General features: G+C 44.2%; 1 protein-coding gene across 2 annotated transcripts in view; it reads right to left on the bottom strand.

The window, feature by feature from the left end:
* Positions 1-21,509, bottom strand: part of MPP1 (MAGUK p55 scaffold protein 1) — a 69,113-nt gene extending 47,604 nt beyond the window's left edge. The window contains exon 1 of one of the 2 annotated variants that reach the window (XM_074277776.1): positions 21,163-21,509. In XM_074277776.1, coding sequence (XP_074133877.1) covers positions 21,163-21,264 — 102 coding nt within the window. In that variant the 5' untranslated portion in view covers positions 21,265-21,509. Of the gene's footprint in view, positions 1-15,264; positions 15,839-21,162 lie in introns of those variants that run through there. The other variant, XM_074277777.1, reaches the window with a different exon arrangement.
* Positions 21,510-22,033: the final 524 nt, after the last annotated feature.

Below are 22,033 nucleotides of genomic sequence, written 5' to 3'. Positions count from 1 at the left end.
CCCTCCAACATTCATCATTATTTGTTCCTGTCATCTTAGCCAATCTGACAGGTGTGTAGTGGTATCTCAGAGTTGTCTTAATTTGCATTTCTCTGATCAATAGTGATTTGGAATACTGTTTCATATGAGTGGAAATAGTTTTAATTTCATCATCTGAAAATTGTCTGTTCATATCCTTTGACCATTTATCAATTGGAGAATGGCTTGATTTCTTATAAATTAAAGTCAATTCTCTGTATATTTTGGAGATGAGGCCTTTATCAAAACTTTTAACTGTAAAAATATTTTCCCAATTTGTTACTTCCCTTCTAATCTTGTTTGCATTAGTTTTGTTTGTGCAAAAACATTTTAATTTGATGTAATCAAAATTTTCTAATTTGTGATCAATAATGATCTCTAGTTCTCCTTTGGACACAAAGGGGCTGCATAATTCTTGTGGAGACCACACAAGAAAATGATTCAAAGTTGGGTGAATGGCTGGCTAAGCTTAGTTCAGACTTCAATGTCAACATGGAAGTCTCCAGTGGCCAATCTCAGAGATCTGGGCTTCACCCTGGGCTACTGAACAAGCTTTTTAGCAAGGACTTAGATAAAAGCATAGAATGACATGCTCATGAAATGACACCAAAATAAAAGGGATGATTCACTGGAAAGGACTATGATCCTACATGATTTTTTGGGGGGGGGGTGAGATAATTGGGGTTAAGTGGTTTGTCCAGGGTCATACTGCTAGTAAGTGTTCAATTTAATTCAACATTGGACTAAATTTAATAAAAAAAGATACACAAGGAATCCCAACAACCAATCTCACAAATGCAGGAAGGAGAAACATGGAGAGAGAGCAATTCTTCTGAAAAAGAATAAGAGGTCTGAGTGAACCACAAACTTGATGAGTCAGCAGAGATGGCATTACAAGGGGTATGGCTTCCAGGAAGAAGAAGCTGATACTCTTAATGGACTCAACAAAATTGCAAAAGGGTGACTTAATGTCAGGGGGAAACTTTTTATTGCATGTAATTTTTCGGTGCATCGTGATCTGAAAAGGATGTATTTACTATTTCTGCCTTTCTGTATTTGATTTTGAGGTCTTTATGTCCTAATATATGGCCAATTTTTGTATAAGTTCCATGAACTGCCCAGAAGAAAGTATACCCCTTTCTGTCTCCATTCAGTTTTCTCCAAAGATCTATCATACCTAGCTTTTCTAGTATTCTATGTATCTCTTTAACTTCTTTCTTATTTATTTTGTGGTTTGATTTATCTAGTTCTGAGAGAGCAAGGTTGAGATTCCCTCATAGTATAGTTTTGCTGTCTATTTCTTTGCAGTTCTCTTTTTTTAAAATTATAGCTTTTTATATAACATATAACATATGCATGGGTAATTTTTCTTTCTTTCTTTTTTTCCCTGAGACTAGGGTTAAGTGACTTGCCCAGGGTCACACAGCCAGGAAGTGTTAAGTGTCTGAGACCACATTTGAACTCGAGACCTCCTGAATTCATGGCTGGTGCTCTATTCACTGCGCCACCTAGCTGCCCCCCATGGATAATTTTTCAACATCGACCCTTACAAAAACTTCTGTTCCAACTTTTCCCCTTCTTCCCTCCACCCCCTCCCCCAGATGGCAGGTAGGCCCATACACGTTAAATATGTTAAAGTATATCTTAAATACAATATATATGTACATATTTACAAGTTATCTTATTGCACAGAAAGATCAGATTTAGAAAGAAGGTAAAAATAACCTGAACAGAAAAAACAAAAATGCAAGAAAATAATAACAGAAAGAGTAGAAATGTTATGTTGTGGTTCATACTCATTTCCCAGTGTCTCTGGGTGTAGCTGGTTCAGTTCATTACTGCTCTATTGGAACTGATTTGGTTCATCTCATTGTTGGAGATATCCACGTCCATCAGAATACATCCTCATAGAGTATCGTTGATGTGTATAATGATCTCCTGGTTCTGCTCATTTCACTCAGCATCAGTTCATGTAAGTCTCTCCAGGCCTTTCTGAAATCATCCTGCTAATTATTTCTTACAGAACAACAATATTCCATAATATTTACATGCCACAATTTATTCAGCCATTCTCCAATTGATGGGCATCCACTCAGTTTCCAGTTTCTGGCCACCACACAGAGGGCTGCCACAAACATTCTTGCACATGTGGTTCCCTTTCCCTTCTTTAAGATCTCTATGGGATATAAGCCCAGTAGTAATGCTACTGGATCACAGGGTATCTTCTTGCAGCTCTCTTAACTTCTCCTCTAGGAATTTGGATGCTATACCACTTAGTGCATATACGTTTAGTATTTATTGATAATACTTCATTGTCTGTGGTACCTTTATATACGATATAGTTTCCTTATCTCTCTTAATTAGATCGTTTTGTTTTTGTTTGATCTGAGATCAGGATGGCTACCCCTGCTTTTTTGACTTCCCCTGAAGCATAATAGAGTCTGCTCCAGCCCTTTACCTTCACTCTTTTTCTTGTAAACAACATGTAGTAGGATTCTGGCTTTTAATCCAGCCTGCTGCTTCTGTTTTATGGGAGAGTTCATCGGATTCACATTCACAGTTAAAATGACTAATTCTGTATTTCCTGCCATCTTATTTACGCCAAGTTATGCTTTTCTCTTCCCTTTTCCCTTTTTTCCTCCTCCCCAGTGTTTTGTCACTGATCACCCCCTCCCTCAACCGGCCCTCCCCCTTTCCTCTCCTATTTCCTTATAGGGTGAGACAAGCTTCTCTGTGAAGAGGGGGAAACTTCCTAATAACTAACAATCTCACACAGAAGTCCAGATTTCTCCCCATTCGGAGGTTTTCAAGCAGAAGCCAGCTGACAATGACTTGGCTATTTTTACAGTGGCTATTCCTCATGGGTGAATTTCCAAGACCCCTTACAAATCTCAAATAATACCATTCTACATCGCTGAACTCCAGAGCTGCGTGAGAACAAAGGCCTTAACCCTCCGATTCAAACATTAACAAAGGATCCCATAGGAGCCTTTGCCTTGGTGCAGAGGTCAGGCAGGGAGCTCCCACGTAGGCCTCAGCTGTACACTCCCTCCCCCACTCCACCCCACTTTCATGCCTGCCCTCCAGACTGTGCCCCTCTTCAGAGCCATCTGCTAAAAGTGCCAGACTTAGCTCCTATTGAAAGCAGAGATGGAAGGAGATTGACTCTGAGATCATCTAAACTAGCCCCTTCGCTTGGCCCAGAGTAGGAAGGGCACTTGCTCAAGCTGATATACAGTTAAGATATGGCAGAACCAGGGTCTGAACACAGATTCTGACTCCAAGATTCTCTCTGCTGCCCCTCACCGCCTCCCTATGATGATCCTTTCATACGCTGACAGACAAATCTTAGAATTCATAAATCAGGCCTCCCAGGTCACAATTGCTTTGGCACAACCATATTCCTAGAACTCCAATTCTGAAGAACGGAGCGACTTTCCTTCCAATCTGGGAGATTGTTTGATCTTGATATTCCCAGATGCACAGTAAACACTTGATGCAGCCATGTTAAAGACTTCTGATCAAGATGGCATCCAGAACAAGAGGCCTCTAGATCACCAATGACACATACAATTACTCAAGCAAAAAAACAAAAAACAAATCCACATCAGACCAAACAATAATTAAGAAATACCACGACATGTATACATATATTGTATTTAACATTTACTTTAACAGATTTAACATGTATGGGTCTACCTGCTATCTAGGGGAGGGCATGGGGGGAAGGAGGGGAAAAGTTGGAACAGAAGGTTTAGCAAGAGTCAATGCTGAAAAATTACCCATGCATATAGCTTGTAAAGAAAAAGCTATAATAAAAAAATAAACATCATGCATACATATAAAAAAGAACTACCATGACAAATAATTCTTTTTTTCTAGTAAATTTATTTCCTTCCATAGTTGATGATCACACAATTCTTGCCATTATTGCGTACAATATATTCCTGGTTCCGCTTGTTTCACTCAGCATCAGTTCATGTGAATCTTTCCAGGCCTTTCTAAAAGCAGCTTGTTCATATTTTTTTACAGAACAATAATATTCCATTACGTGCATATACCACAACCTATTCAGCCATTCCTGAATTGATGAGCATCCACTCATTTTCCAATTCTAAAGACTGACAAAATGAAGAAAATGTAAGCTAGCTGAGATGACAGGTCAAGAAAGGATCATTTCAAAATCACTGGAATCCCTGAAAGCCACAACCAAAAAAAGTGACTGGACATAATATTTCATGAATAATATATGAAAATCAGCTAGAATCTGTTACAACTAGGGGACCAAGATGGAAAGATTCTATCAATCACCTCCTGAAAGAAAGACCTGAAGACATCCCACTCCAATCTAGGATGAACCTCGAGGATAAGGTGCTTCAAAAAGCAGAAAGAAGCTTCCAAGTGCCAAAAAACTAGACTAGAGATCATGAGACCTGGGAGGCTCTATGCAAAATGAAAGCTCTTGGAATTCCAAAAGGAAAAAGATACAACCAAAAATAATTGACCCAGAAATGGTAGAAAAATTGATCCTTAATGAGATAATAGGCCTTGAAAGTACTTTGAAAGAAGAGACTAGAACTCAGTAGGAACTTGGAAACTGGGAAAACAGGAATCCAGAGAAATCCAGTAAAATCAATGTATTAACACAATTAAAAGTAAAAGTACAATGTTCTAAATGGGGGAAATAGGGTGGAGAAACAAGTGACCCTTACAGATCTTTAATGTCTTCAAAGGGTATAAAGGGATAAATAAAAAGAAGCCCTGGGGATGAATAGTTTCTTTAAAAAATAATAATAATAAACTGAACCAGCTATACCCAGCGAAAGTACTCTGGGAGATGGTTATAAACCACTACATGGAATTCCTAATCCCTCTGTTTTTGTCCACCTGCATTTTGGATTTCCTTCACAGACTAATTGTACACTATTTCAAACTCCGATTCTTTTTGTACGGCAAAATAACTGTATGGGCATGTATACATAAATTGTATTTAATTTATACTTTATGTCAATGTTATAAAATTACCCATGCATATATCTGGTAAATAAAAACTATTAAATAAAAAATTTAAAAAAATAATGTTTTATTATTTTCTAGCATTCTTTTCTTCTTAAATTTTGAGTTACAATTTTTCTCCTTCCCTACATTCCTTCTCTACCCACCGAGAAAGCAAGCAGTATCAGTTATACATATGAAATCATGCAAAACACATTTTCCATATTAACCATATTTCAAAAAAAAAAGAACAAAAAAGCAAAGAAAATGAAAAAAATTACACTTTGATCTGCTGTTCTCTCTCTGGAGGTGGGGCAACATTTTTCATCATGGGTCCTTTACAATTATTTTGGATCAGTATAGCCAAGTTTTTCACATTTGATCATGATTATAACATTGCTATTAATATACACAATGATCTCCCAATTGTCACTTCTTTTCACATTAATACATACAGGTATCCCCATGTTTTTCTGAGACCACCCACCTTGTCATTTTTCATAGTATAACAGTATCCCATCACAATTATATGCCACATTCCTCAACTGTTAGGAATCTCCTCAATTTCCCATTCTCTGCCACCATAAAAAGCTGCTAGGTCCTTTTCCCCAATCTTTAATCTCTTTAGGATACAGAGCCAGAAGTGGTATTGCTGGTCAAAAGCATGGTTTCAGAGCTCTTTGAGCCTAGCTCCAAATGGTTCTCCAGGATGGGTAAATCTATTCATTCCACCAACAGTTCATTAGTGTGCCCATTTTTTTTCTTATTCTCTCCAACATTTGCTATTTCTGATAGGTCTCAAGTGGTACCTGAGAATTGCTTTAATTTGCATCTCTGAAAATTAAGACAACTCCCGACATATCAAATTGGGCTTGCAACTAAAAAAGCTAGAAAAAGAACAAATTAAAAACCCCCACTCAAATACCAAACTTGAAATTCTAAATAGGAGAGATCAATAAAATTGAAGCTAAACTATTGAATAAACAAAACTAAGAGTTGGTTTTATGAAAAAAAAAAACAATAAAAGAGATAAACCTTTAGTTAATTTGATTAGAAAAAGCAAAGAGGAAAATCAAATTGTTAGTCTCAAAAACGAAAAGGGAGAACTTTCCACCAACGAAGAGGAAACCAGAGCAATTATCAGGAGTTACTGAATGAAATGAGTAGGACCAAGAGATCATTGTATACTTCAACAACGATACTCTATGATATTACTTCATTGTCTATGGTGCCTTTGAGCAAAATGTAGTCTCCCTGATTCTCTTTTAATTATCCCTATTTTTGAGCAGTAATGAACTGAACCAGCTATACCCAGCAAAAGAACTCTGGGAGATGACTATGAACCACTCCATAGAATTCCCAATCCCTCTGTTTTTTTTTCTGCCTGCATTTTGATTTCCTTCACAGATAAATTGTACACTATTTCAAAGTCCAATTCTTTTTGTACAGCAAAATAACTTTATGGACATGTATATATATATTGTATTTAATTTATACTCTAACATATTTAACATGTATTGGTCAACCTGCCATCTGGGGGAGGGAGTGGGGGGAAGGAGGGGAAAAGTTGGAACAAAAGGTTTTGCAATTGTCAATGCTGAAAAATTACCCAGGCATAAAATTTTTGTTAAAAAAATAATTTAAAAAATTATCAGGAGTTACTTTGCCCAACTTTATGCCAATAAATTTGATAACCTAAGTGAAATGGAGGAACACCTACAAAAAATAGGTTGCTCAGATTAATAGAAGAGGAAATAAATTACTTAAATAGTTCCATTTTAGAAAAAGAAATAGAACAAGCTATTAACCAACTCCCTAAGAAAAAATCCCCAGGACCAGATGGATTTACATGTGAATTCTACCAAACATTTAAAGAACAATTAACTCCAATACTATGTAAACTATTTGAAAAAATAGGGAATGAAAGAGTCTTACCAAATAGCTTTTATGACACAGACATGGTACTGATACCTAAACCAGGCAGGACCAAAACTTCATAACAACATAGCATTCTCAGTCTCTCTGTTGTTATTTGCTTGCATTTTGTTTTCTTTCTCAGTTTTTTTTTTCCTTCCTTCTTGATCTGATTTTTCTTGTGCAACAAGATAACTGCATAAATATGTATACATAGATTGGATCTAACATGTATTTCAACATATTTAACATGTATTGGACTATCTGCCAGCTAGGGCAGTGGGTAGGGGAAAGGAGGGGAGAATCTGGAACAAAAGGTTATGCAAGGGTCAATATTGGAAAAATTACCCATGCATATGCTTTGTAAATAAAAAGCTTTAATTAAAAAAAAAAAAAAGGAGGATCAATAAAGCAAAATGTCTCATCAGGCTTTACAAACAAGTGAAGAAAGAAGGCAAGCAAAAGAGAAAGCTATAACCATCTGAATGAAGAATTCCAAAGAACACAAAGGAGAGATAAGAAAGTCTTCTTAAATGAATGAGTGGTGTGAAGACATAAAAAAACCCAATAGAATGGGAAAGACTTTAGATAATTTCAAGAAAGTTAGATATCAAAGCAAAGCTGCAAAAATGGGCATGATAAAAGACAAAAATGATAGAGATTTAACTGAAGAGGAAGAGATTAAGAGGTGTGAAGAATACACAAAACTTTACAAGAAAGATCTTGACATCAGCAAGTCAAATTAGGGAAGCATTGTCAACAATAAGCCTAGTGAAGGTGAAGAGATTCCAGCAGAGCTATTTGATGCTGTTAAAGTGCTGCACTCAATAAGCCAGCAAGTTTGGAAAACAAAACATAGTGGCCTCTGGATTAAAAAATGAGTTTATATGCTCAAAGGGCTATCAAACTGTGCATCCCCTTTGATCCAGCAGTGCAACTACTGGGCTTATATCCCAAAGAAATACTAAAGAAGGGAAAGGGACCCACATGTGCAAGACCGTTTGTGGCAGCCCTTTGTGTAGTGGCCAGAAACTGGAAGATGAATGGAGGCCCATCAGCTGGGGAATGGCTGGGTAAATTGTGGTATGTGAACATTATGGAATATTATTGTTCTGTGAGAAATGACCAGCAGGAGGATGTCAGAGAGGCCTGGAGAGATTTACAGGAACTGATGCTGAGTGAAATGAGCAGAACCAGATCAATTTGCATGGCAACAGCAAGATTATATGATGATCAATTCTGCTGGACATGGCTCTTTGCCATTCCATACATTGATGCCAGTTCCAATGATCTTGTGATGAAGAGAGCCATCCGCACCCAGAGAGAGGACTGTGGGAACTCAGTGTGGATCACAACATTTTCACTTTGTTGTTTGTTGGCTTTTTGCTTTCTTTCTCATTTTTCTTCTTTTTCATCTAACTTTTTCTGTGTAGCATAATTGTGGAAATATGGATAGAAGAATTATACATGTTTAACCTATATTGGATTACTTGCTGTGGGGGGGGAATAGGGAGAAAATTTTGGAACACAAGGTTTTGCAAGACTGAATGTTGAAAGTTATCTTTGCATATATTTTGAAAATAAAAAGCAATTTTTTAAAAAGAAAAAATCAGTTTAGATAGAGCATTCTGGGAAGATGTTGATCAGATCAGGAAATTTCAAGCTTTCCAGATTCCCCCCCCCCCCCAAACAGAACTTTGCCTCATGGAGAACATAGACTGGTGAAAACTCAAGAAGTCTTGGGGCGGAACCAGAGTCCTCTATGAATAACCTCAAAAGATAGGAAGAAAGACCTTGGCCAGGGTGGAACCTGTGTAAAGTAGAAACACCTCGGGCTAGAGGCGGGGTGGGACCCCTGGGGCTGGCTAAGGACAAAGGGGGGGAGGGAGGCCTTGGGGCTGGCTGGGTTTGGCCAGAGCCTCAGGAGGAGCCCCGGGAACTTTCACCACCCCGATGCCAGCGCCGTTGGGGAAGACCAAGTGAACCTCAACTGCTCAGAAGGCCAGGCCCAGCTGGGCCACAGAGACAAAGTCCTGCAGAAGGCAGCAGCACGCTGGAGGCACAGAGGCCCCGGAGCAGAGGCCGTGGAGCACGCACGCTGCTGGCGGGAGGCGCAGAGGCCGAGGAGCCACAGAGGCCCCGGAGCAGAGGCCACGGAGCACGCAAGCTGCTGGCCGGAGGCGCAGAGGCCCCGGAGCAGAGGCCACGGAGCATGCATGCTGCTGGCCGGAGGCTCAGAGGCCGAGGAGCCACAGAGGCCCTGGAGCAGAGGCCGGGAGCACGCAAGCTGCTGGCTGGGGGCACTTGCAGCAGTCAGAGCTTGGGGCAGAGGGGACAGCTGGACTGAAGCTAGAGGCACCGTCTCCAGGCCCCCCATCACGTGCCTACACAAATACTTCTCATTAAAAAACGAACAGGCAAAGAAGAATCCAACCATAGAAATTCACTACAGAAATAGGGGGAAATCAGGATACATTTTCAGAGGTCACTGAGGTTAAAAAAAAAAAAAAAAAAGGCTTCTTCTACCTCAAAATGGCTCCCTGCCAGAGAGAACTGATGATAGAAGAACTCAAAGTAGAATTTAAAAATCAAATGAGAGACACTGAGGAAAAACCAAAATAAGTAAATAAATAAATTTTAAAAATCCAACAAAATCAAAATGATGAAAAAAAACGGTAACCAACTAGAAAAGGAAACGCAAAGTCCCAGCCCTGAAGTCAGGAGGACGCTAGTTCAATCCAGTCTCAGACACTTAACACTTCCTAGCTGTGTGACCCTGGGCGAGTCACTTAACCCCAGCCTGGGGGGAGGGGGAAGAGATGAAAATAATTCTTTGAAAATTAGAAATGGGCAAAAAGAAGCCAGTGAAGCTATAAGAGACCAAGAAATAACAAAAGTTTATAAAGAATGAAAAAAAAAATAGAATGTCAAATATCAGAAAAACAGATCTGGAGAACAGATCAAGAGACAATATAAAAACAATTGAACCAAAGCAAAATGAACCTTCATACAATAATGTAAGAAATAATCCAAGAACTATGCTCAAAAAGTGATCAAACTGTGCATACCCTTTGATCCAGCAGTGCTACTCCTGGGCTTATATCCCAAAGAAATACTGAGGAGGGGAAAGGGACCTGTATGTGCCAAAATGTTTGTAGTGGCTAGAAACTGGAAGATGAATGGATGTCCATCAGTTGGAGAATGGTTGGGTAAATTGTGGTATATGAAGGTTATGGAATATTATTGCTCTGTAAGAAATGACCAGCAGGAGGAAGACAGAGAGGCCTGGAGAGACTTACATCAACTGATGCTGAGTGAAATGAGCAGAACCAGATCATCATACACAGCAACAACAAGACCATACGATGATTAGTTCAGATGGATGTGGCTCTTCAACAATGAGATGAACCAAATCAATTCCAATTGTTCAGTGAGGAAGAGAGCCGTCTACACCCAGAGAGAGGACTGTGGGAACTGAGTGTGGACTACAACATGGCATTTTCACTCTTTCTGTTGTTGTTTGCTTGCATTTTTGTTTTCCTTCTCAGGTTTTTTTTTCTTTCTACATCCGATTTTTTCTTGTGCAGCAAGATAACTGCATGGATATGTATACATATATTGAATTTAACAAATATTTTTACCTGCCATCTAGGGGAGAGGGTGGGGGGAAGGAGGGGAAAAGTTGGAACAGGTTTTTCAAGGGTCAATGCTGAAAAATTACCCATGCATATATCTTGTAAATAAAAAGCTATAATAAAATATTTTTTTAAAGGAAGAGAAATGATCCAAGAAAACTGTCCTGGAATGATGTAACATAAGGGGAAAGTAGAAATAGAAAAAACTTACTGGGCACCACCTCAAAGAAACCTTTGGGGAAAATGCATAGGAATATCATTGCCAAATTTTGAAATCCTCAGATCAAAAGGAAATTTTGCAAGAAACAAGAAAAACAACTCAAATACTTTGGAGCTACAATTAGAACTGTATTGGACTTAGCAGCAGCCATAACAAAAAACTGCAGGTCCTAGAATCATATATACCGGCAACCAAAAGAACTAGGCCTAGGGCCAAAAAAAAAAAAACATATCCAGAAAAATTATCTATAATATAGAATGGGAAAAAAAGGATATTCAATGAACTTACAGATTTTCAGGGCATTTTTTTCAATCAAACTGGAACTCAACAGAAAATTCAACAGATAAGAACCAACCAATATCCAAGATTAAATTCAAAGAACTTAACATGGACAAATTGTGTGAAAACGTATACCATATGTTTAAGATTAACACCAGCAATGGGATAGCTCAAAAGAAAGATTGGGGAAGAGTTAAGGTAAAAATAGTAATTATGTTATATAAATGAGCTGCAGAGGAAGAATAGATAGAGGCACTGAGGAGGAGAAGTTCTGAAAACTATTCATACAGGGAATGGGTTAAATAGGCAACACTACATATATACCATAAAAGGTATAGCACGTTCCAGAATTTATAAAGAAATGAGGGGAGAGGGATGGGCAGATGGGAGAGGAAAGGGTCAAGGAAGAAGACATAGGAAGAATCCACAGATGAGGGAGTTTAAGTAATAGCAAGGCAAGTTATGGAGCAGAATTAAAGCAGAGGAGTTAGTAGGGATAGGAAAGGGGTGTGTGTGTGTGTGTGTGTGTGTGTGTGTGTGTGTGTGCGTGCGCACGCAAGCGCATACATACACATATTTTGTCAGCAAACTACAGCCTGCTTGGGGGGGGTCGTGATTTGAGGGGGAATAAAAGGGGGAAAAAAAGAATAAAGTTAAAAAAACTGTGTAACAGAGAACAAAAGAACTACCTACAAGGAAGTAAAGATGGTCGCTTATGAATATAATTTCTTCTACTATTACTTATCCTTTCTTGCACTAGTAATTTGTTATATATTTGAATCCTCCCTGATGTTCCACTGGGCACATGACATACTCTGTTTCGTCTTGTTTTATTTTGTTTTCCTTTTCTGTTTTTCTTTCTTTTTTTTATTGTTTTTTTCCCAACAAAATAAATTTTTTAAAAAAGAGAAAGATCAGTTTACATCCCAATTTTAAAGAAAGAAAATGCCAAGGAATGTTCTGGAAACTGAGTGGATGCCCATCAGTTGGAGAATGGCTGAATAAGTTGTGGTATATGAAGGTTATGGAGTATTATTGTTCTGTAAGAAATGACCCACACAGGATGATGCTGAGTGAAATTACTGAATTTGCACCCATTTCCCATGCCAGCAAGTTACATTTAAGATTCTGCAAACTAGATTTCAGCAATATGTGAACAGAGAATTACCAGAAGAGAAGGCTGCTTTTTAAAGAGTGAAAGGACCTAGAGATCAAATCAGTAACATTTGCCAGATTATGGAGAAAGCAAGAGAGTCCCAGAAAAACATCTACCACTGCTTCATTAACTATACTTTGTAGTCAATCTTTGACTACAGCTTTGATCTAGCCTTTGATTGGATCACAACAAAATGTGGCAAGTCTTCAAAGAGATAGGAGTACAGATCATTTGACTTGTCTCCTAAGGAATCTGTGCAAGCCAAGAAGAACAGGTAGAACAGTACATGGAACAAATGATTGGTTGAAGATTGGAAAAGGAATACGATAAGGCTATATGTGATCACCCTATTTATTTAACTTATAAGCAGAGTACACCATGTGAAATGCCAGGCTGGAGGAATCCAAGCTAGAATTAAGGCTTCTGGGAGAACTATCAGCAATCTCAGATGGACAGGTGATATCACTCTCATGGCAGAAAATGAGGAGGAATTAAAAATCTTCTTAATGAAGGTGAAAGAAGAGAAAGAATGTACAAGTTGACAAAGCTTAACATCAAAAAAATGAAGATCCTGGCAACTGGTCCTATCTTTTCTGGCAAACAGAGGGAGAAGAAATAGAAACTGTGTCAGATTTTATATTCTTGGGCTCAAAGATCACTGCAGATGGCAAATGCAGCCATTAAATTATAAGATGCTTGCTGTTAGGAAGGAAAGCTATGGTAAGTCTGGATAGCATACTAAAAAGCAGAGATGTCACCTTGCCAGCAAAAGTCCACATAGCCAAAGCTATAGGTTTTCCAACAGTAATATATGGCTGCAAGAGTTGGACTCTGATGAAATCTGAGTGCAATATAATTGATGTTTCAGAATTACAATGCTAGAGAAGACTTTTAAGAGTCCCTTGGACTCCAAGAAGCTCAAATCATTCCCAACTTAAAGAAATCAACTGATTATTCATTGGAAGATCAAATACTGCAGCTGTGGCTTAAATACTCTGGACATGTGATAAGACAGAACTCAATGGAAAAGACCCTGATTTGGGGAAGGAGTGAAAGTAGAGGAAAATGCCATGGAAGTAGTGAATGTGAGCTTGGACGGACTTTTGAGAGATAGTGCATGCGGAAGGAGCTGATATGCCACAGCATGGGGTCATGAAGAATCAGACATGACTTGACAACAAATTAGATAGCTTTGATTTCTTCTGAAGATTTCCTAAAAAAGAAAAAAAAAAAACCCTGCCTGTTTTTACCTCTTGACTATCAACTGGGGAATGGCTCTTTTTTCTTGTTGTTACAAATTTGACTTAGTTCTAGACACAATTCATAGTTGAGAAATCAGGCATTTATCAGAGAAATTTGCTGCAAAAGTTTTTGATATTACTTCATTGTCTATGGTGCCTTTGAGCAAAATGTAGTCTCCCTGATTCGCTTTTAATTATCCCTATTTATGAGCAGTAATGAACTGAACCAGCTACGCCCAGCAAAAGAACTCTGGGAGATGACTATGAACCGCTACATAGAATTCCCAATCCCTCTAGTTTTGTCCGCCTGCATTTTGGATTTCCTTCACAGGCTAATGGTCCACTATTTCAAAGTCCGACTCTTTCTGTACAGCAAAACAACTCTTTGGAAAAGTATACATATATTGTATGTAATTTATATTCTAACATATTTACCATGTATGGGTTAAGCTGCCATCTGGTGAAGGGGGGTTGGGGGAAGGAGGGGAAAAATGGGGACAAAAGCCTTGGCAGTTGTCAGTTGTAAACAACTGTTTGGTCATGTATACATATATTGTATTTAACTTATACGTTAACATATGTAACATGTATGGGTCAACCTGCCATCTGGGGGGGGGAAAGGAGGGGAAAAATTGGAACAAAAGGTTTGGCAGTTATCAATGCTGAAAAATCCCCCGTGCATAGATCTGGTAAATCAAAAGCTATAATAAAAAAATAAATAAAATAAAATTTTCCATGTTTGAAACCAAAAAATGATCCCTATTCTTGCTTTCGTGCTTCTGTTTTGGATGGTTTGAAAGGAAAAAAGAGAAGAAGCGAAAAGATGTCTGCTGATTTCTTAGTGCTGAGTTGGCTTCCAGTTTGGAGAGAGAAGGTGAACCACGTGAACCTCCCTTCAGGTTGCTGAAGGGAGAGACTGGGCAGCCTTGAGGAGCCAGAAGTCTTCATCATATCCCCATTCCCAGCCTGCCACACTGGACCGCAGGGAATTTCCCCTTGGCTGAGATCTGCCTCCCTTTGAGCCACCAAAGAACGGCATCTTTTCTACACATGAAGAGTCTCACTATACATACGGGGCCCATACTCCCCCTTTTATGGCTCTACCTGGAGGGTGGGGGCAGCATCAGAGCAATCTCACTTCTATGAAATACACAAATTGAACCCATACATCAAATTCAACCTGGAAATCTTCAGGGATGGGATAGAAGGAGGGAAAGACTCAAAGTAAAACCAACTTTTGGGTTTCGAAACCCTGAAGGGTGAGATTAAAAGGAAAAAGAAGTGTCCATTAAGGTTAATGGGGAAAGGGCTGAAGAGAAAGAGGGACTCTCCCAGGCAAAACACTAACTGAGGCACAACAAAAGGATACAAACTAATGAATGCACCCTGACCAATGGCAGCCCCAGCTGCTGGCAAGGTGCACAGTGAGAAAGACAGACCTTCCAGGGCCCAGCCATTCAATGGGTGGCTTTGCTTTGTTAGAATGCACTTCCCTTTTTTCATTGGGGGGTGCAGGGGGAAGAGGAAAGGCGGGAAGGAGAAAAATTTGGAACACAAAGTCTTACAAAATGTCGAAAACTATCTTTCTATCCATTTGGGGAAATTATTGAGAAAAAAAAAAGTTCAATAAAATGGTAGCAAAGAAAAACATTTCTTTTTGCTGAAAAGTACTGTTTACAAAGTCCCTTCTTTGAAACAAGCCTCTGAGGGAGGCAATGGAAGCATTATTACCCCTCCCTTTGTTAGAGTCAAGTAAAGTGAGGCTCAGAGAAGTTCTCCAAAAGCAAAAAAGCCCAGCTCTCCTGCAGGTCCCTGGGGTTTGGCAAGGATTGGTATTAGGAAAAGAGGAAGTGAGAGCACAGTGTCTCCTGGGCTCGAGGGAGGATTTCTCACTTCTCCTCCCCGAGACAACTAGAATCCAGCAGATGCTTCCTGATGGCTCAGAACACGTGACAAATCGACACGGAGGCTGCCAGAACGATGCCAACTTCACTTGACTGAGTCGGGGCAAATGCCTGGCAAATGGCTCTCCTGCTGACTGACTGGCTTTGGGTCCCACGGGAGAGGCTGAACCACACCCATCTGTGTTGGGGTCAGTCTCTTGAGGGGGCCCCTGTCTTCCAAAGCCCGCCCTCACTATTGGAACAGACTTTCCTTTGTTCTGTAGGCACCTACAGGTTATCTCTCAATTCAATTCAATAAACATTAAGGCCCTAAGCCAAGCTCCTTGAAAACCAGGCCGTTGGGTGGCATCCTCAGCGCGGACTGCAGTGCTTGACACAACGGGACACGAGACATGCTGGCAGGTTCCCATTCTCCTCCCGCCTCCATTCTAGGAAGCCATTCCCTGGCTGCTGCCTTCTTTTCAACACCAACCCCTGGTGGGAAAATCGGGACACTGAGGCATTGTGGGTGGAGTTGTGCAGTATCCGCCCATGCTGGAGAGCAATCTGGGACTTTGCCCAGAGGCCTATCACCCGGTGCCTGCCCTTTGCCCCAGCAGTGCCGTTACTGGCTCCACATCCCGAGGAAATCACCAAGGAGGGAAAAGGACCCACGGGAATAGTCGTGCTCTATGAAAATGATGAGCAAGCTGATTATAGAAAGGCCTGGAAAGATTTCCGCGAACTGATGCTGAGCAAAACGAGCAGAACCGAGAATGCGCTGTACACAATAACAGCAAAATGTGCCATGATCCACTAGGAAAAGCTTGGTTCTTCAGGGATCCCAGGCACTCCTAACCAACTCTGGACAAAAAATGGCCTCTGCATTCCGAAAAAGAGCTAAGGAGGCCGAATGTTAGTCAACACATGCTGTGCGCGGGCTTCTTTTGTCTGCTTTTTGTTTCTCTCCCAACATGATTCATAAAGCAGGGTAAACTTACAATTCAAAACCAGCACCGTTCCCAAAGGAGATTCAGCCAGTGCCTGCCAGGACAGGGGCAGTGAAGCCTAGGGTAGCCGGCCTCGGGGTCTAGGGGTCCTAGGTTCAAGTCCCCCGTGAGCGAGGTGACCCCAGCACCTAAGTCCCAGTGGCTCTCTGGGCACAGGCGCTAAAGACAGAAACGAAATGGTCCTTCCTCTGGGAAGCTTGCCCAAGAGAAGGAAGAGGATACAGAGCAATCTGGGGGAGAGAGAAAGAAGGAACAGCCATAGTTTCCAGAGCAGTCTTTGAATGATTGAGACCCATCTCACAGCCAGGACAGCCAAAGGTCACTAGCTTTGTTTTACCGAACAGAAAAAGGGCATCAAAAATGCGGCAAGCGCGAGGTCTGGCGGGAGGCAGAGCGGCAGCCAGACCGCAGGCCCACAACCCAAGTTTCTCAGCCAGTAAATGGGGGCGTGCCACAAAGTAGGCGGTTAATACACGTTAATGACTATTGACTGGGATCTAAACAAGCAAAGATCTGAACAAACAAGTCAAAAACAAGTACTTAACATTTCTTAACGTGCCTATCTACATTTGCCATCTCCAGGACGGAGCAAAGTCTGACCCACACAGCCCTGGGGGCTTGGGAGAGAACCGGTCACCTCCGAGAAAGGAGAAAAGTCCTAAAGTGATAGGCCAGGGCAGGGCCACCTCTGGGGCCATAAAAAGGGGCCCGGAACACCGAGCACTCTAACTTGCTCCGGGCCATTTCTGTGCTTTCCATTACAAAGAGGCCTAGCTCGCTTTCCGGGAGAAAAGGAGCAGCCTCAGCCGTCTGGTGGCTGCTGGGAAAAGGGCTGGCCAAAGGTGAACAAAGCTGGAGTGCGAATTCTTTCCTCTGGGCCCAGCCCGAGCCCTAGCCTGAGGAGGAGCCTAACACTGCAAAATCTCCAAACTCTAACTTTAAGCCCAGGCCAGGAGAGCCCAGAATGCCCCCTGCCATCCCTCCCCGCCCCGCTGATCCCGTCCTACCAAGCCATGGGGCTCCATTCACTTTGCAAGCCCGTTCTGGCCCCGTGATCTGGCCAGGCAGCAGGCACAGGGTTCTAACCCATTTCACCCGTCCAGCAGCCAAGGCCTTTGTTTTCCTGCAAGGCAAACGAAGGGAAGGACTCGGCCTAGGCGCACAGCTGATAGGAGGCCATGATTTGAAACTCAGGTCCTTGTGCCTGCAGTGCTTATCCACTGCACCATCCACCTTCCCCCCCCCCCCAGCCTAGGGCTAGTCACCCCCCGGGGGGGGGGAGGAGAGAGGGCCTGAAGGGGAGGGGCTCATTCATTTCCACCCTCCTCCTCTCGGTACCCAGAGGACAGAAGCCCCCCCAGAGAAGCAGAAAGGATGCACACAAAGCTGGAGGTCATCTCCCTTTCCCGGGCTGAAGGAAATCTCACTAAATCAATGACCTTTCAATGTGGCCATTCCTGGGCAGCGGACACACAGGGCCCGCCGGGAGCGAAAGGCGGCACCCAAAGCCCAGGAGTCCGGAAGGACGGCACGAGCCCCTTCCAAGGCTGCTGCCCCGCTTTGGGTCCATCTGTTCCCTGGCCTGTGACGAGGTGTTGGCAAGAGCTCTGGGAAGGCTCTCCCCAAAAGCTTTAGTGAGCCTTACAGTATGCAACATGCCGGCCAAGCCCAAGCCCAGCCAAGAAGGGCCAGGCCACTGGGGCCCGAGTTCTAGTCACATGACATCAAGCCAGTGACCTAGGTCCGGAACCAAGGAGGGAGCCGCTCCACTCTAATCTCTCTTGTGGCATTCCCTCCTACCTTTTCAAGTTTTAAAATAATGTTTTCTTTTTCCAAATAGAGGTAGATCGTTTTCAACATTCATTTTTGTAAGAGTTTGTGCTCCAAATTTTTTCCCTCTCCCTTACCTTCCCCCTCCCCGAGACAGCAAGCAACCTGATACGGATTATATATGTGCAAGTCTTTTAAGTGTATTTCTATATCTGCCATGTTGTACAAGAGAAATCAGGCCAAAGAGGAAGGGAAGAAAATACAAGAAAGAAAAAGCAAACAATCAACAACAGAAAGGTGAAAATCTTAGGCTTCAAAGCACATTCAGTGTCCACAGTGCTCTCTCTGGATGCCAATGGCATTTTCCATCCCAAATCTACTGGAATTGCCTTGAATCACTTCATTGTTGAAAAGAGCCAAGTCCACCCAAAGCAATCCCAATCAACTTTGCAAAATGAAGAAAAAAAAAAGAGCCAAGTCCCTCATAGCTGATCATCACATAGTCTTGCTGCTGGCTACAATGTTCTCTTGGTTCTGTTCATTTCACCGAGCATCGGTTCATGTCAGTCTCTCCAGGCCTCTCTAAAACCCTCCTGATCGTCTCTTACAGAACGATAATATTCCATAACCATCATATACCATAATTTACCCAACCATTCTCCAACTGATGGACATCCATTCATCTTCCAGTTTCTGGCCACTCCAAAGAGGGCTGCCACAAATTTTTCACACACATGGGTCCTTTGAAATGTCACCTTTTAGAAAGAGGTGGCTGATGAGGGGACTCAAAGTTATCTGCAAATCTGTGCAAGGACAGAGAATGCTTACCCTACAAGGGAGTATGTGGTTAGGAGAGACAAGCATCATGGGAGAAGCTGGGAGGGTCAGAGCCAGGCCAGTGATTAGAAGCTATGTGGAGGCAACAGACTTGGCCTCAATTTGTGGAAAAACATCCCACAAGGCTGTCTGAAAATGAAAGCCATCGCTCAATTCCGTAGTGAACTTTCTTTCCATCAGTGGGGAAGCTCAAGCTGAGGTCAGTGGGGGAAATCAATGGCTTTAGAGTTCAAAGAGGCTGGAGGCTTAGCTGGACCCTGTGCCCCCTCTATGACCTTCAGAGAAGTCATTGAATTGCTCTGAGCATCAGTCTCCACTCAAAAAAAAAAAGAAAAAAAAAACCCAGGGGTGGGGAGGGCGAGCTAATGCTACTTACACAAGCCACCTCAGAATTGTTAAAGAGAACAACAATGCCAGCTACAAAGTGCCACGTCACATTCTCCTAGTGCCTCAATTCTCTCATCTATAAAATGGGAATATCACTTGTCCTGGAAAATAAAGCTCAAAAGCAATAAACTTCCTCGCCCAGGAAAATTCTGAGGAAATCCTAACAGGTGATGGTCTCAAAGCACAGATTGTCTCATTTGGTTTTGCTTGACCATACTTGTCTGTCATGCAGATTTTGTTTTTCTTTTTCAATGAAAGGAGAGAAAAGGGAAAGGATGGATCTTTGTTTGGTTCTGACCTTTACTTTTTAAAAATCCTGAAGGAAAACCGCAGGAGAGAATGGGAAATAATTCCCCCAGGTCTCCATTTCCTCCTCTATCAAATGAAGGAATTGGCCCTTGAGCTCTGCCACCAGGACTCAAGGCCTTTAAAGTCTATAAAATCTGTGGGGCGGGAGGAATGGCTTGTGGTTCGGCGGTTCTTTGCTGCCTGTGGGACCTTAGGCCTCAGTTTCCTCTCATCTTAACTGAGATTGACTAAAATGGCTCCTGAGCTCCTCTTCTAGCTTGTACAACTGAAGCCGGCCATTCTCTAGAATGCTGTTCTCTCCACTACGGTACAAACTGGAGTTGGGGCTGGTGGTTTGGGGGTCCCATGGGGTTATGGCGTTTTGGGGGCCCTGGCCAGCACAGAGACCTCATCCTGTCGCTTCCAAGGTCACAAAGAGCCCCGGCCACTCTTAACCACTGCCAAGGGCTTCCCCATGGCGGGCCTTACCCTCCCTCCTCTTCCAAATTCCTTTCTGTCCCCAGCGGCGTCTGGCTGGGGCGCTCCTCCCTGAGCCTGCCATTCTGAGGCAGGGACACCCAGACTTTTCTCTGCCTGCTCGGGAGCAGAGTCCTGGAGGGAACAGGCGGCCGCCCTTCCTTCGAGCGGGCCACGTGAACCTTCAGGCGCCGCGCCTGGCTGGCTGTGGGGAGGGGGCAGCCTCCGCGGAGGTTGTCTACACCCAGGTCACACTCTCCGAATCCAGGCAGCAAGGTAGACCCACTTTTGGGAAAACTCAATCCTGTTTGCTTCATCTGGAGAAACGGGAAGCTGAACGGGGACCCTTGACTCTCCTCTATTTGTGCTACCGCGGGGCACTTCCCGGGGGGGGGGCGCCCCACACTCCCACAACTGCCATCCAGCCTCGAGAGGAAGAAAAGCTTGTCAGAGGTCGGAGCCCAGAGGAGTGGGGGTGGGGATGGGGAAGGGAGGGGGCATCGTGACTGCGGAAGTGGGGGGGGTAGGGAGAATCTCCGACTCTTCCTTTTCTTTCCCTTCATCATCCCTCACCCCCTTCCCCTTTTTCCTCTCCCCCCAACCCCGCCGCCACAAGCTTCTAAGTGCAGACAGCAGCCCCGAGTGCTGGGAACAGCCGCACCACTAAAGAAGCTACGGAACACGCCCCTCCTCCCCCGCGGGCGCCCCCAGCCGTCTCAAGTGCAGGCTTCTCTTCACCGCCCCCTCCCCCAGGCGCCCCGCAGCCCCTTCTCCACGGGGCGCCCTCTCATCGTGTCCCGGGGCCCCCGCCGTCCTCCGGCTTGGAGTTCCCCAGCGCGCTCCGTTACCGCCCTAAAAACGGGTAGAAAGCCATTAGGCCAGGGCCTCCGCCACGCACGGGGTGCCTCGGGCGTCTGGCCTGCGCCCCGGAGGTCCCACGATGCCCCGCGGGGCCAGGCCGAGAGGCTTCGGCTCCCTGCACGACCCCGGCCCGAAGCCCCCGCCCCCAAGCCGCCCGGCAGCCTCCAAGCTTCCCGCGGTGGCCCGCTCACCTCGGGCTTGGTGCGGTGCTGCAGCAAGTGCTCCAGGTAGAGGTCGGACAGGGCCGTCCGCATGCTGCTCACGCTCTCGCTCCGGCTCGACTTGAGCGTCATCTCGGGCCAAGAGCGAATCTGCCCGGAGCTTGCCGGGAGCCTGGCACCGCTGGAGATGCGGCGGGGCACTGAGCGCCTGCCTGACCGGACGCCGCTGCGGCCGCCGCCGCCGCCGCCGCCAGGCAACAGCCGGGAGCTCGGCGAGCCCAAGGGGAGAGCGAGATGAGCCCGGGAGGGAGATGGAGGGAGGCTGGCGCGAGCGGGGAGAGCGACAGCGATCTGGAGACAGACTGAGCGAGAGCTTCGCGCACAGGGAGCAGGGCGGAGGAGGCGGGGGCGCGGGAAGGAGGAGGAGCCACGGCGCCGCCGACGCCGACGGGGGGCCGGCAGCCTGCGGAGCACCCCGCTCCCACCGCTCCGCCCCCGCTGCGGAGGCCCCGCCTCCGGGCCTCTCCGCCGGCCGCGCCGAGCCCGGGAGAGGCCACGTCACCCCGGGCTGGCCCGACCCAGGCCGCCGAGCACCCTGCGGCTCCGAAAGATGCGGAGGGGAGCCTGCGCCGCAGGCACCACCCCGCCTTCCAGGCCGAGCCCCGGCCCCTGCCCCCCCCCCCAGCCTTCTCCGGGCTGCCGGCTTCTCGCCCCTCTGCCGGGTGCCCGGGCCGGGGAGATGAGCCCAGAGAATGGCTTTGGGGAGCAGAGCAGGAACGGGTTAGGCGGAGGCCACCGGCCGGCTCCCCCAGTCCCGCCTCTAATCGAGCCCACACCGGCCGTTTCAGGGAGTGAAACCTCCAGGCCAAGCTTTCCCCTGTCCCCTTTCCCCCATTTCCTT

This window comes from Sminthopsis crassicaudata, chromosome X, assembly GCF_048593235.1.
Source record: "Sminthopsis crassicaudata isolate SCR6 chromosome X, ASM4859323v1, whole genome shotgun sequence".
NCBI classification, from domain to species: Eukaryota; Metazoa; Chordata; class Mammalia; order Dasyuromorphia; family Dasyuridae; genus Sminthopsis; species Sminthopsis crassicaudata.
Note: the sequence above shows the minus strand (reverse complement) of the source record. Positions and strands in the feature narration are given on the sequence as shown.